Source organism: Salmo salar, chromosome ssa06 (genome assembly GCF_905237065.1).
Source record: "Salmo salar chromosome ssa06, Ssal_v3.1, whole genome shotgun sequence".
NCBI lineage: Eukaryota > Metazoa > Chordata > Actinopteri > Salmoniformes > Salmonidae > Salmo > Salmo salar.
In genome coordinates this window covers 33,693,598-33,708,270 of record NC_059447.1, presented here as the reverse complement: position 1 = coordinate 33,708,270, position 14,673 = coordinate 33,693,598, and the positions used below count along the sequence as shown (strand labels likewise).

Genomic DNA, 14,673 nt, shown 5'->3' with positions numbered 1-14,673 from the left:
GTTTCAGCTGCTACTGTTTCAATTAGAGGTCGACCGATTAATCGGAATGGCCGATTTAATTAGGGCCGATTTCAAGTTTTTATCACAATCGGTATTTTTGGCCACCGATTTCCCTTTTTTAAATTAGTATTTAATTTTTTTTAAATGTTTTTTTAATTATTTAGTTTAATTATTTGTAAAATATTTTTTTAAAATATTTTTCTTATTTTATTTTTTTTATTTTTGTTTAGAATATTTTTTTATTTAGATATAGATATATAGATTTTTTTTTTTATTATTATAATATTTAACTAGGCAAGTCAGTTAAGAACACATTCTTATTTTCAATGATGGCCTAGGAACGGTGGGTTAACTGCCTTGTTCAGGGGCAGAACGACAGATTTTTACCTTGTCAGCTTGGGGATTCAATCTTGCAACCTTAGAGTTAACTAGTCCAACGCTCTAACCACCTGCTTTACATTGCATTCCACGAGGAGCCTGCCTGTTACGCGAATGCAGTAAGAAGCCAAGGTAAGTTGCTAGCTAGCATTAAACTTATCTTATAAAACACAATCAATCATAATCACTCGTTAACTACACATGGTTGATGATATTACTAGTTTATCTAGCCTGTCCTGCGTTGCATATAATCGATGCGGTGCACATTCGCGAAAAAGGACTGTCGTTGCTCCAACATGTACCTAACCATAAACATCAATGTCTTGCTTAAAATCAATACACAAGTATATATTTTTAAACCTGCATATTTAGTTAATATTGCCTGCTAACATTAATTTCTTTTAACTAGGGAAAATGTGTCACCTCTGCAACAGAGTCAGTGATATGCAGCAGTTTGGGCCGCCTGGCTCGTTGCGAACTGTGAAGACACTTTCTTCCTAACAAAGACATCCAACTTCGCCAAACGGGGGATGATTTAACAAAAGCGCATTTGCGAAAAAAGCACAATCGTTGCACGACTGTACCTAACCATATTTAGCTAAAAGAAATCCAGGTTAGCAGGCAATATTAACCAGGTGAAATTGTGTCAGTTCTCTTGCGTTCATTGCACATAGAGTCAGGGTATATGCAACAGTTTGGGCCGCCTGGCTCGTTGCGAACTTATTTTTGACATACCATTTGAAGGTTGTGCAATGTAACAGGAATATTTAGACTTAGGGATGCCACCCGTTAGATAAAATACGGAACGGTTCCGTATTTCACTGAAATAATTAACGTTTTGTTTTCGAGATGATAGTTTCCGGATTCGACCATATTAATGACCTAAGGCTCGTATTTCTGTGTGTCTATTATATTATAATTAAGTCTATGATTTGATAGAGCAGTCTGACTGAGCGGTGGTAGGCACCAGCAGGCTCGTAAGCATTCATTCAAACAGCACTTTCGTGCGTTTTGCCAGCAGCTCTTCGCTGTGCTTCAAGCATTGCGCTGTTTATGACTTCAAGCCAGTCAACTCCCAAGATTAGGCTGGTGTAACCGATGTGAAATGGCTAGCTAGTTAGCCGGGTGCGCGCTAATAGCGCTTCAAACGTCACTCGCTCTGAGACTTGGAGTAGTTGTTCCCCTTGCTCTGCATGGGTAACGCTGTTTCGAGGGTGGCTGTTGTCGATGTGTTCCTGGTTTTAGCACAGGTAGGAGCGTGGAGAGGGGCGGAAGCTATACTGTTACACTGGCAATACTAAAGTGCCTATAAGAACATCCAATAGTCAAAGGTATATGAAATATAAATCGTATAGAGAGAAATAGTCCTATAATTCCTATAATAACTACAACCTAAAACTTCTTACCTGGGAATATTGAAGACTCATGTTAAAAGGAACCACCAGCTTTCATATGTTCTGAGCAAGGAACTTAAACATTAGCTTTTTTACATGGCACATATTGCACTTTTACTTTCTTCTCCAACACTTTGTTTTTGCATTATTGAAACCAAGTTGAACGTGTTTTATTATTTAAGGCTAAATTGATAGTATTTATGTATTAAGTTAAAATAAGTGTTCATTCAGTATTGTTGTAATTGTCATTATTACAAATAAAGAGAGAAATCGGCCGATTTAATCGGCATCGGCCTTTTTGGGTCCTCCAATAATCGGTATCGGCGTTGAAATATCATAATCGGTCGACCTCTAGTTTCAATTCCCCAGACTTGCTTGTGGACTCAATCCTGCATCATTCAACAGAATGTTTCATGTGTTCTGATCCTCAACGCACCGTGTGTGTGTGTGTGCCTGTCCTCCCTCAGAGGAGTAGTGGAATGCTGCAGGGATCTGTTTTAGAGTTTACCTCTGGCCCTATGCCAGCGCGTGGTGCCTCAAACATTAATGTTCACTGTAACATATTGGAATGTTCGTTTTATATCTTTTAACTGAAATGAACATGTTTGCTTCGAACAGAAACCTTGTGGAACTTACCTCAGCAGTGTTGAATAAGAGCATTGGTTTCTAGATGAAGACGCCACACAGTCTCAACAATAAACTGAGAGATGTTCTGTCAACACAGGCACCAGGGCGTCTTAACACTGGCTGAGGAGTGAAGACAACTGATCCCAGTGTTTGCAGTATGTGGCGACGAATGTGTGTTGATGGGTTTAGAGGCCGTTAAACTGGCCTCTTCAAACCAGACTCCCGACCGTTAACTCTTGAATCCTCTCTCTGGTTCCAGGGTTATCAATTCTATCGTTAGGCATTAAGGGAAGGTTACAGGAGCGTTAGGAAAAGCACACTAAACTGATCTCCTGTTCGCTTGCCCCGGCTTTCTTCCGCTACAATCCTCCCATTGAGGGCTATTTACAGCTGACCCTGGGGGACATGCAGGCACAGAGAATGTATGTACACACAGCAGTGAACTAGGAAAGCGGTGGCGGTTGCCATTGCTAGCTATTCATAAGTACCGTTGACCGCTGTGATTTTCAGTAGCCAGGCTCTTGTTCCTGGCAAAGGGAGGCCCTGATTAGACATGCACACACAGGCCACCAGGAGAGATGACATTAAGGTAGCGTTTAGCCCACCCTCTCCTGCTGGGGACATTAATTGGGAATTGAACATGTATAATTTAAGCCAATAGGTTTTTGTTGATCGTTTTATAAATAAAATTGACCTAATGCCCCAAAACACAGCCGTACACATGCAAAGGCTTGTATAGGTGTACACACAGACTCTGCACAGTTTTTTTAAAAAGAGGTCAAAGTGGCGATTACCGTTAGAATATGCTCATGACCTGATTATCGGCTGTGATTGGGAGTCCCATAGGGCGGCGTACAATTGGCCCAGCGTCGTCCGGGTTTGGCCGGTGTAGGCTGTCATTGTAAATAAGAATTTGTCCTTAACTGACTTGCCTAGTTAAATAAAAAATCTGAGGACTCCTCACGCTTGTGTGTCTAGACAATCAGAAAAGCTGGGATCTCCCAGTGCTGTTGGAGGCCTGCCAGATATCAGTATATGCAGTATAGTCCTGTAAGTGTCTGTGAGACATGGAGGCAGGTTAGATTACATTGAATATGGCTCTTGGAGGATGATCATACTTTGCCCAGCTGGTGTTCTATCGTCAGCTGCTGAAGTGCATTAAGCGTCTTGTCTATGATTGATTAACAATAATGAGATAAAGGTGTGTGTGTGTGTGTGTGTGTGTGTCTGTGTGTGTACCTTCATCCTATTGTTTGGTTTCTCCTTGACATGACAGTGAACACCCTTTGGTGTGTATGTGTAGTATTTCATGACCTGTGTGTGTTCTTTGTTCCCTGTATCTGTGTTGCTCATCAGTGAGGCTTGTAGAGAATGTTATGTGAGATGCAGTTTGATAAGATGGAGCGGCTGTTTGGGAAGATATCGAAACCATCACTGTCTGAGGGACATTTAAATAAGTAATTTTTTAATTTTTTAAATTTTTGATCTTTCTGAACCTAAGCTAAGGATGTATAAATAAAAACATGCAACTCTACATGACAGTAATAACAAAATGTCTGTCCTAAATAACGATGAGTCCTCCAGACAACATGGACAGGAAGTTGTTCCTCTCCTCTTGGGGGGTGGCGAGCGTCCTTAGGGTTGTGATGCAGCTGGTTGAGCCTTGTCTTCTTCTATCTAGGCTACAACCCACATCCTCTAGCTGTTTAGCAGCCGACAGCTTCTGATATCCCACTCCAGTGAACAAAGTATATGTAACACACTACCAGCTGTGGAGAATCAGCTTGAGATGTTTTACGAACAGGGAATCCTAACGCCATCCGTCTCTAAACATGCATATGACAGCAAAGACGAACCCAAAATATTTCACCAAAGACAACTACGACATTGCAGGGTTGTCCAAAGTCAGTCAAAATATTACCAGTCCCAACACGTATCATTGGGCGTGGTTGTATGTTCCCTACTACATAGGGTGATGTAGACGAGGCGAGGGCCTTAGACTAGAGCTGTGTAATCTCCCAACTGGAGGAAAAAGAGCAGAGCTGTGTTCCTCTGGCTGAGGGCTGGAGATTTATCACCACAACAGACTAGAGCTGGGAAAAGCACAGTCTGGCTGTTCAGAAACTGCAGGAATAGAACCGTTCAGAACACCGGAAGGGGAGGTAGAGGGAGCAAGACAACGATTGGATTTGACTTTATTTTTTCAGGGCTATCGACGTGTGAGTCCCTGGTGTCAATCTGGAGTTAGATGTTGTTGGTTTTCTTTTTGAAGGGTTGGAGTCAGGGCTGGGGTCTGATGTTAGTGTAGAGCTCTGTTATAGGCAGAGCAGCATGGTGTGAGGACTTGGTGCTCTTGAACAGAGCATCTCTGTTGGACTGAGCTTAACATGTACATGTGTGAAACAGGGTTTCTGTTGCTTTCACTTGCATCCAACACACCTCACTCCAAATGTGACTGGTGTGTCACTCAATTAATCTGATTTCCCTGTGTGCTCTGGCAGGGCTCTCTCCTCCCCCTCTCACCGCCACTGTGTTGTCGGAGGTCTGTCACTGTGTGTGCTACTTGCGGTATGGATTTTCTCCCCGAGGGCTTTTCCCGCTCTCCTTCTCCCTCTCTCTCTCTCTCTTCCCCTCTGGCCTTGCTCAGCTGCTCAGGCCATCTGTGCGAACGCAAACAGAGAACAGAGGGGTCGAGAGTGCGAGGGTGGGGGAAGTTGAGGAAAAGGCTTGGAGAAAATGGGAGGTTTGGCAGGGGGACGAAGGAAGGCACAGTAATGTATTTAGTTTTAGAGGATGAGTAAGGGATGAGAGCAGAGAGAAAGGGGGGCTGTGTGGGGAGTGGTTCCAGGAAGCTGACAGTATAAAGACTCTCTCCTCTAGGAAGGAGGGGGAGCAGCAGCATCTGGCTATGGGGGAGAGAGGGGCTGGGTGGAAGTGGAGAGGCCTTCTAGAGTCCGAGCAGCGCACTGTCGTTCCAAACTTTACAGACTGTATCCCCTCTCCTGTTCCCACGCTCCTCAGGCCAAGCCACTTCCTCTGCCTCAGTGTTGCTTCACCGTGGAGCCAAGTGTCCTGTCAGACAACTGACTCTACGTTTCCCTGTCATTAGGCCCCTGCTCCACACTGCAGGCCTTACCTCTCCACCCTGACAGCAAAGCATCTGTGTTTATGGTACTTCCCCAGCGCGACTGCCTGCTAGTCAGTGCTTATGGCATTGTTTACATGCATGTCATTTCCCCTCAGCGTGACCTTTACATCTCCGTTTGGTGGTTTGGTTCACCACATCTGAGTGACGTGTGGTTCCTTAGCTTTGCTGTCTTGTCTGATGAACTAGAGCATGTTGTAGAGAGAGAGCCATCTGACTCAGTTTGTAAGGAGTGGAAGGGATTTTTGCGATTTTATTTTATTTATTTTTTTTTTTTTTCCCCCTCGCTTCAGTTGAAGGAAGGCTTGTCTTCCACACTAGTGGGTCTGATGCCTCGTCTGTATGTAGACCTAGAATATAATGCACTCAAGTGCATTCTCTGGCTTGTTGATGTTTAAAAACATGTTTTGCTAGCTCTCTCTGTTTTGCCTTGAGTTTGTACTTAGATTATCATTTTTTATGGTTGTCCTCTATCTCTTCCCCCAGAATATATTGTCACACATGTATCGTGTGTGTGTGTGTGTGTGTGTGAGCGCGAGAGTTCCCTCCAGGGTTGTTTAGCAATGAAGCTCTATGCAGAATGGCACATCCTGTTCTGTCTGCTCCTAATCTGTTAGGATCATTGGCCTTAAACACATTTTCTCTACTTTCAAAACAATATTTCTGCACACGCTGTATGTAGTGTTTGTCTGTATATCTGTCTGTAGGAAAGCCTTCATCTGATCCCTCTGTGGCCTGTCTGCTGATATGAAGGCTCAGTGTCATGCATGTCCAGTCTTGTTACAGCCTGATGATACTCTTCTCTTCTCTTTGCCTGATCAGACTCCACCATCGCCTGAGTGCAGTCACCATCTTCAGTCTCAAGCTCTCCAGCCCTCCTCTGCAGAGACGGATAGCCAGGACTGAGGGGAGATGAAACCGGATGGGGTTGCCACGGCAGCGATGGAGCCAATGGAAGCACTGGACGCCGATCCGGTAAACGAGCCAGTTGCGATGGGAGAGGAGCCTAACCAGGGTGCGCCGGCACCTCAGACGGAGGGAGTTGCCCAGCAGGGAGAGATGGGGCAGGGCGAGCCTCATCCAGAGCCAGCCCAGGTGGCCCCCACCAAGACGGGAAACAGCAAGGCTGCAGCAGATCCGAAAGCCAAGACCAAGGCCCCCGCTGCTAAGACAAAGCCTGGGACCACCGCCACAATTAAGACCACGACCGGACCAGGGTCTCGACCCAACACCGCCCAGAGTCGACTGACCAATGGGGTTTCCAAGCCACATGCCAACGGAGTGGCCAAGAAGACCACCACTGGAGCCCCAGAGAAGACCACACCCAAGAGGCCCGTAGGCACAGCCGTTGTCCCTTCCACTAAGACCACCACCAAGGTTGGTGAGAAGAAGCCAGCGGGCACCACCCGCCCTACCTCTGCTCCTGCTGCCACCAACGGGGTGAAGGCCACCACAGGAACAGCAGCAAAGAAGACGCCTGCGGCGCCAACTAATGATGTCAAAGCCACCAGCACCGCTGCTAAGAAGCCCACAGGTAGGCTAACATTTAGGACCAGTCATTTACAGTCACTGAAAGCTAGATGAAGCTTTGCATTTGTCATCAGTTGCCAATTGTCTTCTGTACACAGCAAATGTAAATTTTCCCTGAGGCAAAGTATGACATTGTACTGTGAAGGTTGACATACAGCAGCACATCCAGATGGATTCAGTTGAAGATGTATGACACGCTGTAATGACTGCAACAAATATAGAAATACATTGGCCTGGTTCCTCAGGAAATAAATGTTATGACATAAATCATAATAATTACTCATGTTGTATATCTATCTCTTTGTCCTTCCCTCTCTTCCTCACCTTCCCATATCTCATCTCCCCAGCTCCCCGGCCTGTCTCTACAGCTACCACCAAGCCCAGCACTGCTGCTGCTCCCAAGCCTGATAGGCCTCCTGTTTCCAAGACAACCAGGTAGGCCAACCATTGGTGTAGAGCTCGTAGCCCCTCCCATTGGGAGAGACTGTGAGTGTGTAGATGACATAGTAGGCAGTTGTACGTAATTGGTCCTCAATTCAGGCTTCCTCCAGGCAAAAGCTGATTGTCTGTCTGTACCTAGCTGGGCAGCCTTTCGTTTGATGCCGACTTCAATTCACTGTGCAATACATGTGCAACTACAACAGCGGTAATTAATTGTTTTAATAAATTCAGCGTAACGCTCCAGTTGCGACTGAGAAACCAGCTGCTTCATTTTGGGAATGTTGCAGGCTGAAAGGGACTGGTTAAAAACACTCTCTGGAGAAACGGGCACAATAAGAAGTCCCCAGCAGTAGGCCAGCAGTCACTCTGAGCCAGGTCTCGCAGCGCTGTTTTGGGTTTGCAAATCACATCCAGAGATTAGTCTGCACCCCTCAGAATAAATAAGAACCAACTCTAGGAGACAGACCAGGCTGTTTTGGACCTCTGTTTGGCAGTAAGTAGAATCAGGTCAGATTAGACCCAGACAGTACCTGAGTCACACGGTGTGGCGTTCCAGCAGAGACGAGCGTAACCCCAGGGAGCAACTCCAGAGAGTCATGGGCTGCTGGGAGGTGGCTCAACAAGCCTTTTGTCTGTGAAGAGGGGAGGATGATCAGGGATGTCCTCAGGTGTTTGGCTGTTCTTTGAATAGGCCCTCACTCCCCCCGCCCAACCCCCTTTCCCCTTCTGTGTTGTTTGTATACCAAGGGAACTGTGGTCTCTTACTTTCATAGTTCCTTACTTTTCATCGCTCCCCCTCCAACAATCTAACAGGATCTAGCGAGTACATACTAGTCAACAGATAGCGATTTAGCGTTTTTATTTTGCGAGTGCGACAATCTCTGGTGAAGTTAAACTATGAGGTAAGCGGTAAATTTAATCCATGCATTACGGAACAAAACAGTTAATTTTGCGTTGTGCAACATATGGCTGAGGGAGATAGCTTGGAGGCTGATGGATTCAGTGAGCGTTGTGTACCCAGCCAGCCTGCACTGGGGGGTATTAGACTGTGACAGGGTCATAAATCTCTGCTGTAATTAGATTTAGCCCTGCTCCCTTTCTGCTCCCTCTTTAATGCATGTCTGTATCAGATGAGCGTATGAGTGCACAGTGGATATGTTCTGGCATATCCGACAGCCTGTCCCCCTGCTCACTGAGACCGCTGACTCTCTCTCACACACAATACTCATTTTGTCCCTCAATTTATTCAAGTTCACTCTTTAGGAGATTTTGTTATCAGACAGAAAAGATTGGAAAGCAAATATATATATATTTTTTTTAATGATCCTGCAGCTACAAATGGCCTAAATCTAATTTGGCTGAATCACATCATTATGGCTGTGACAGTTCTAGAATAACCAGTAGGCTAAATGTCATGCAAATGGCCATGGTCATCTTAATTGTGATTTTTATAGAACAAATGTTTTGAGCTTGTAATGCATTTTTGGAAATGTCCTACGAGATACTTAATGAACACAGCTTTGGTGACACTCCCGTCTCACAAACAAATGGTTTTTAACAGAGCCATATATTTGAAAAGTTTGGACATTGAAGTTTATGCATATTATTATGATGCATTTACATAACCCTGCGTTCCATAGCAGCCGTAATAGCTCCTCATGTGCAATGTTGACCAATAGCAATTCACAGAATTTTCTGAATTTTAAACGATGCTATGTACAACATTCCAAATTCTCGTCATGAATGGATAAATGAAATGCTCAAAGGCATTAACATGGTGTCCATTCTAAGGGTTATAAATATAGAACTCTGGTTTTGACCGCTTGGATCTTCTCTCCCAACCGTGCCGTTTCGCTCGTAAAATGATTATGCTACCAGCTTCACCCAATTCATGTCAAAATAACAAACTGCTATTGGGTCAACTGTAGGGTACAAAACATTTCCATGGCACTGTCCAGGTGAAAGCTGTGATCCCTTATTGAGGTCACCTGTCTCCTCCCTTTCAATCAGTGTAGATAAAGGGGAGGAGACAGGTTAAAGATGGGTTCTTAAGTCTTGATATGATTGAGACATGGATTGTGTATGTGTCCATTCAGAGGGTGAATGGGCAAGACTGTGGGAAGCATTGTTGTCGACATAGGCCACCATCCCTGTGGAAAGCTTTCCACAGTCCATGCCCGAGGAATTGAGGCTGTTCTTAGTGCAAAAGGAAGGGTGTTCCTGATGTTTTGTACACTCCGTGTATACTTGAATATGAACTTGAATCCCCCTTCGCCTAAAATGACGGTATTAAGACGATTACGATTATTTTGTTCCTGGATGTTGCTCATAATTGTCGGTTACACAATTCTACAATAATGGTACCAGCCCTACGCATCATGGCTGTTTTGGTTCTGTTGCCATTTAGCAAGTCCAGTCTGTGTTCTGTTTGTCCTGAAACTGAGCTTTTTGTTCTATTTTAGTCTGACTGCTCTGACCCCTCCAAACACTAGATCCTCTCTGCTGGTGACACACCTCAGATTCATTCTGAAGTTCAACCTCAGACTTTGTCGGTGGCAGCTGAAAATATGTGTGTGAAATGAATAGTCTGCAGCAGCACACGATTTGTCAGTATTCCACCTCTCCCTTTACAGTTGCACTTAATACCTGCCACTACGTCCTGGTTGGTGGGTGTAGTAGAGGTGTGAACACTATTTACCCGCGATGTGTGTGTGCCATTTGTTTTTGTAGTACCAATTTGGCTGTGTGATGAGGTGTGCTCTCAAGCCAACACTGTTGTAGGGCTGTGTTTGTACTCTGTGTTTGTACTCTGTGTTTGTACTCTGTGTTTGTACTCTGTGTTTGTACTCTGTGTTTGTACTCTGTGTTTGTACTCTGTGTTTGTACTCTGTGCTTGTCCGCTGTTTGATACTGATTGCCTGTATAATGGTAGCTCTACAGCCTGTGACAGGAAACCTCTGGGTTTGATTTTGTGTGTGCTGAAGAAGTCAGTATGTGGTGTTGGACACAGTGGGTGGTGTGGGGGGAAGGTGTGTGTTTTGAGAATAGTTGAGATGATATCATGCAGTGGCCGTCATTGATGTGGGTTTGCTTGCATGCGTATGCTAGTGTGGTATATGCTGTGCACGCCGGTATTGCTGGGAGGCTGTATATGTTCATCAGCACGATCGTTGTCCTGTTCGCTAGCGCCTAGCCAACTTTGCAGTCTTATTTTGGTGTTTTAATGTTTTTCATTGTTTCTGGTTTTATTTATTACTTCTATTGTTATTTTTGACTTGACTCTGTTATTGATTAATGTATTGCATTGTTGAGGGAGCTGCACATAAGCATTTCACTGCACCTTTTATACCTGCTGTACACTGACAAATCCAATGTTATTGGATGGTATTTACCCAGTGTGGCTGTGGTATGTAGCTGAACATGTTGCACGTCATGGCTTCAGTAGAGTGAACCACATAAAGGGCTGAGGAGGATGGATGCTACATGGATGAATAAGTCATGTCCCTGCTGAGCCCCGTCACTGCTAGGAGGGCTGATGGACAGAGGAGTGAACGCAGCGAGGTGGTGGGGATCTAAATGGAATGGCAAAGGATGTGTGAGAGGGAGACCCCGTGCACAGTGTACAGGACCCCGTGCACAGTGTACAGGACCCCGTGCACAGTGTACAGGACCCCGTGTACAGGACCCCGTGTACAGGACCCCGTGTACAGTGTACAGGACCCCGTGCACAGTGTACAGGACCCTGTGTACAGGACCCCGTGTACAGTGTACAGGACCCCGTGCACAGGACCCCGTGCACAATGCATTGTTGGGCCTATATTGAGTAAGGAGTGTCGGTGGTCTATGAATTTGGAGGAAGCCATGAAAGGCTAGGAGAAGAGGGTAGGGGTGGTGGCTCTCTCTCCCTTGTCCTGCTGTACTTAACCAGTAATAGAGCAGTAGGCTGCCAGTCGTGTACAGTGTAATATAGCTGTGCCAGTCGTGTACAGTGTCATATAGCTGTGCCAGTCGTGTACAGTGTAATATGGGGCGGCAGCGTAGCCTAGTGGTTAGAGCGTTGGACTAGTAACCGAAAGGTTGCAAGATCGAGTCCCTGAGCTGACAAGGTAAAAATCTGTCGTTCTGCCCCTGAACAAGGCAGTTAACCCACTGTTCCTAGGCCGTTATTGAAAATAAGAATTTGTTTTGAAACGTTATTTTCCTCAAGCAGAGGGCAGCTATACTTTTCAGTTAAGGCTTCTCTTACTTTCTGGAATTCCTTTGTTAATGGTTCCATATCTGAACCCTGTGTTCCTCCTCCTTTTAACCAGGGTAAAGTGTCCCTCCCAGCCTTTCTGCTGAGTTAAAATGGCATCATCTCTAATATGCCAGCTGTCTCCCTGGGAGGAGGTCCGTCCCCATGGTAGCTGGCTCTTTGCTGTTAGCTCTGCTGCAGGGGAGGCACTAGCCTTGCTTATGCATCTCGTTGACTTAATCGTAGCCCCAATTTGATTTGCCACGCGAAGGCACACTGGCAACCTGATTTTTTATGTTAATCACCGCAAAGTTCCACATCGTTCCAGAATGCGTAATGAAACTAAAATGTTATATTTTTAAAACCCCAGGCGACTTTGGTGGACATTAATTGTCTCTGCGCTCATTTTTTAAGCTTCAGTGAATTTCTAGGCTTTTTCCCTACATTTTCTTTAACCCCAATTTGTGATGATGTTCCTAATGGCAAGGCCGTTGGCAAGTTTGAGAAGCAATGCACCGCAATTTTCCTTCATTGTGTGCCAGCCATTAGACTGATCACGAGTCTAACATGATCAACACTGCCTCAGTGGAGCCTTTTCATTGTGCCTAACTGCCGAGAAGCATGTATTAATTTTGTAACACATCCTGTCTGTCTTTTTATTATTGTTCGACCATTCCCCGTTATTCTATAACGGCCGCACTGGCTCCTACAACAGTGATCGGACCTTTTTGAGAAGCGACAATGACAGGAAGTTAATGGTGTGTAATCGGATGAGCGTTTTCTCTCGCTCCCTCTCTCCTACTGCCTTTGACGATGGCCCGCTAATCTGCCTTGCTTCCCTACCTAAACGGAGTCATTTTGGATTAGCCATATTCCTTTCCTCACACAGATTACGATAAATACTCTGTCGTCATCTCTCCTGCATTCTCTCTACCCTCTATTCACTTCGTCCTGTAATTATTTTCTAATCTTTAGTTCCATTTTTTTCTGTCAGCACACACTTTTACAAATCTCCTAAACTTTGAATTTTACAACGCTACTTTTTTTCTTTTTAGTGTGTCCTCATTTACGTCTAGACCTGTCAGATTGATACCTGAGGAAACCACAGTGAATGTGAAAAAAAGCTTTTCTCCTGGACTAGGTTATATCACGCATACTAATAGAGAAAAGGGCCAGTTTTTGTGATGCAACTCTGGATAGAAACAATGGCCTTTTTGTACCATGACCTAGGCTGTTAATGCTTCAGAAGAAGCCTTAGTCTAGACGTCACCACACCAAACAATATCATTAACATGAGCTTGTAATCCCTCTCATCGTTGGAGTAATAACAGGCGGTCTCTTGTTTTTGGTTCAACAGGCTCATCATCCGCTGCTTCCCTCCCTCTTCACCCCTCTTCATTCTCTACCTATGACAAGTCTTCCTGTACAGGGAAGGATGGATGGTTGTAATCCATTGCTAGTGGACATCATGTCGAGGCTAGATGTTACCAGACAGGCAGTGTTTTCCATTAGGCCTACACTTGACAGGGTGTGCGTGGCACTCCGGGTTTCCTTGCCGCGTGAAAACTGCCAGCATTTGCTCTTGTACAATGAAATATGCTTTTAACTCCATCCATAATTCCAACAGGGATTTGAACAAGTTATTTCTGTGCTCCGTCTGAATTAAAGATGAACGTGACCCCAGCGATCTTGCCTCTCCCCGCCGCCGACGCTAACTCTGTTCTTTATTTAGAGGCGGTGGTGCAGTGCAGCGTAGGCTAACGAGATCTCACCACTGTCACTGCATCTCGGTTACTTTGCACTGGCCTGACGTGGAAGCTACTTGACCAGGGTGCACATTACCCACATGTCAGGAGAGGTGGGCTGGATGTAGCAGGGAGGAGGATGGGGGTGGGCTTGGCAGTGGGGGGGCTCCACTCTGTATGTGTGGCGTGACTCATCTCCCAGACTGCACTGCTTCAGATGCCTCAGGGTGTTGTGATGATGTGGGGCGGCTGACTGGGTGAGGTACTGTATTAGTGCCCTGTCGGGGCCAGCCACTCCAGGCATTGAAGAGACGAGGAGTGAATGGAAGTTGACTCCTCTTTGTCCTCTCATGTTCTTGTTGTGTTTTCTGTCATCACTTGGTTTATGACCTCTCTGTGCTGTGTTCCTGAGGAAGTCTAGTGTCTGGCAGGGCTGTAGAAGTGACTAACAGAATGACTTGCGAATACAGTCGACAGGGCCTCTTGCTGTGTGAATTTATGGCCCAGGGGTTACCAGCATGTGGAACTCGAGGGACCTAACGTTCACTTGACGATGCAAATGAGTCTGTTTAAACATTGGTGTCTGTCACTTTATTTGTATGTGTATAAATGGCACTAGCAGTCGTCTCATTTCAATATTTTATCACATCTATAGAAATACTGATTCGTGGTGTCTGGTAGATGGCCACTAAACTAATGTCCCCCCTGGTTTGAAAGCTGTACTCAGTGATTCTGACCCCACCCCTCTCCTGTTCTCTCTCAGGCCTGCCACTGGTGCGCCAGGATCTCGCCCTGCCTCTGCTGCAGCCAGGCCAGCCACAGCCAGCACAGCCAAGAGCTCCACAACCACAGCCAAGCCTGGCACCCCCACGGCTAAAACCACCTCCACCACCCCCAGACCAGCCTCTGCCAAAGCCGGCTCTACAACACCCTCTGCTGGACGGACCCCGACATCACAGCCCTCAAAAACCGCAACTCCCGTCAAGAAAGGTACGAGGGGACATCAGTTTTGGTTCAATTAAAAAAAAAAAATACAAAGGTTTTAACTTTTTATTACTAGCATTACACATTGTTACATTTTTCAAAATATATCTTTATAATAATTTGTTAATTTGTTTATCATAATTAAGTTTCCATCCTACCTTTGTCCTTTTCCTCTTCATAAACATCTACTTGTTA

The 14,673-nt window shown here is 45.3% G+C and overlaps 1 protein-coding gene across 3 annotated transcripts in view; it reads left to right on the top strand.

Moving 5' to 3' along the window:
* LOC106607023 (mucin-5AC) overlaps positions 1 to 14,673 on the top strand; it is a 31,610-nt gene that overhangs the window by 12,535 nt on the left and 4,402 nt on the right. For 2 of the 3 annotated variants that reach the window (XM_014203559.2, XM_014203558.2), the window contains exons 2-4: positions 6,367 to 7,078; positions 7,422 to 7,509; positions 14,258 to 14,484. In XM_014203559.2, the coding sequence (XP_014059034.2) occupies positions 6,457 to 7,078; positions 7,422 to 7,509; positions 14,258 to 14,484 (937 nt within the window). In that variant the 5' untranslated portion in view covers positions 6,367 to 6,456. Of the gene's footprint in view, positions 1 to 6,361; positions 7,079 to 7,421; positions 7,510 to 14,257; positions 14,485 to 14,673 lie in introns of all 3 variants that reach the window. The other variant, XM_045720341.1, reaches the window with a different exon arrangement.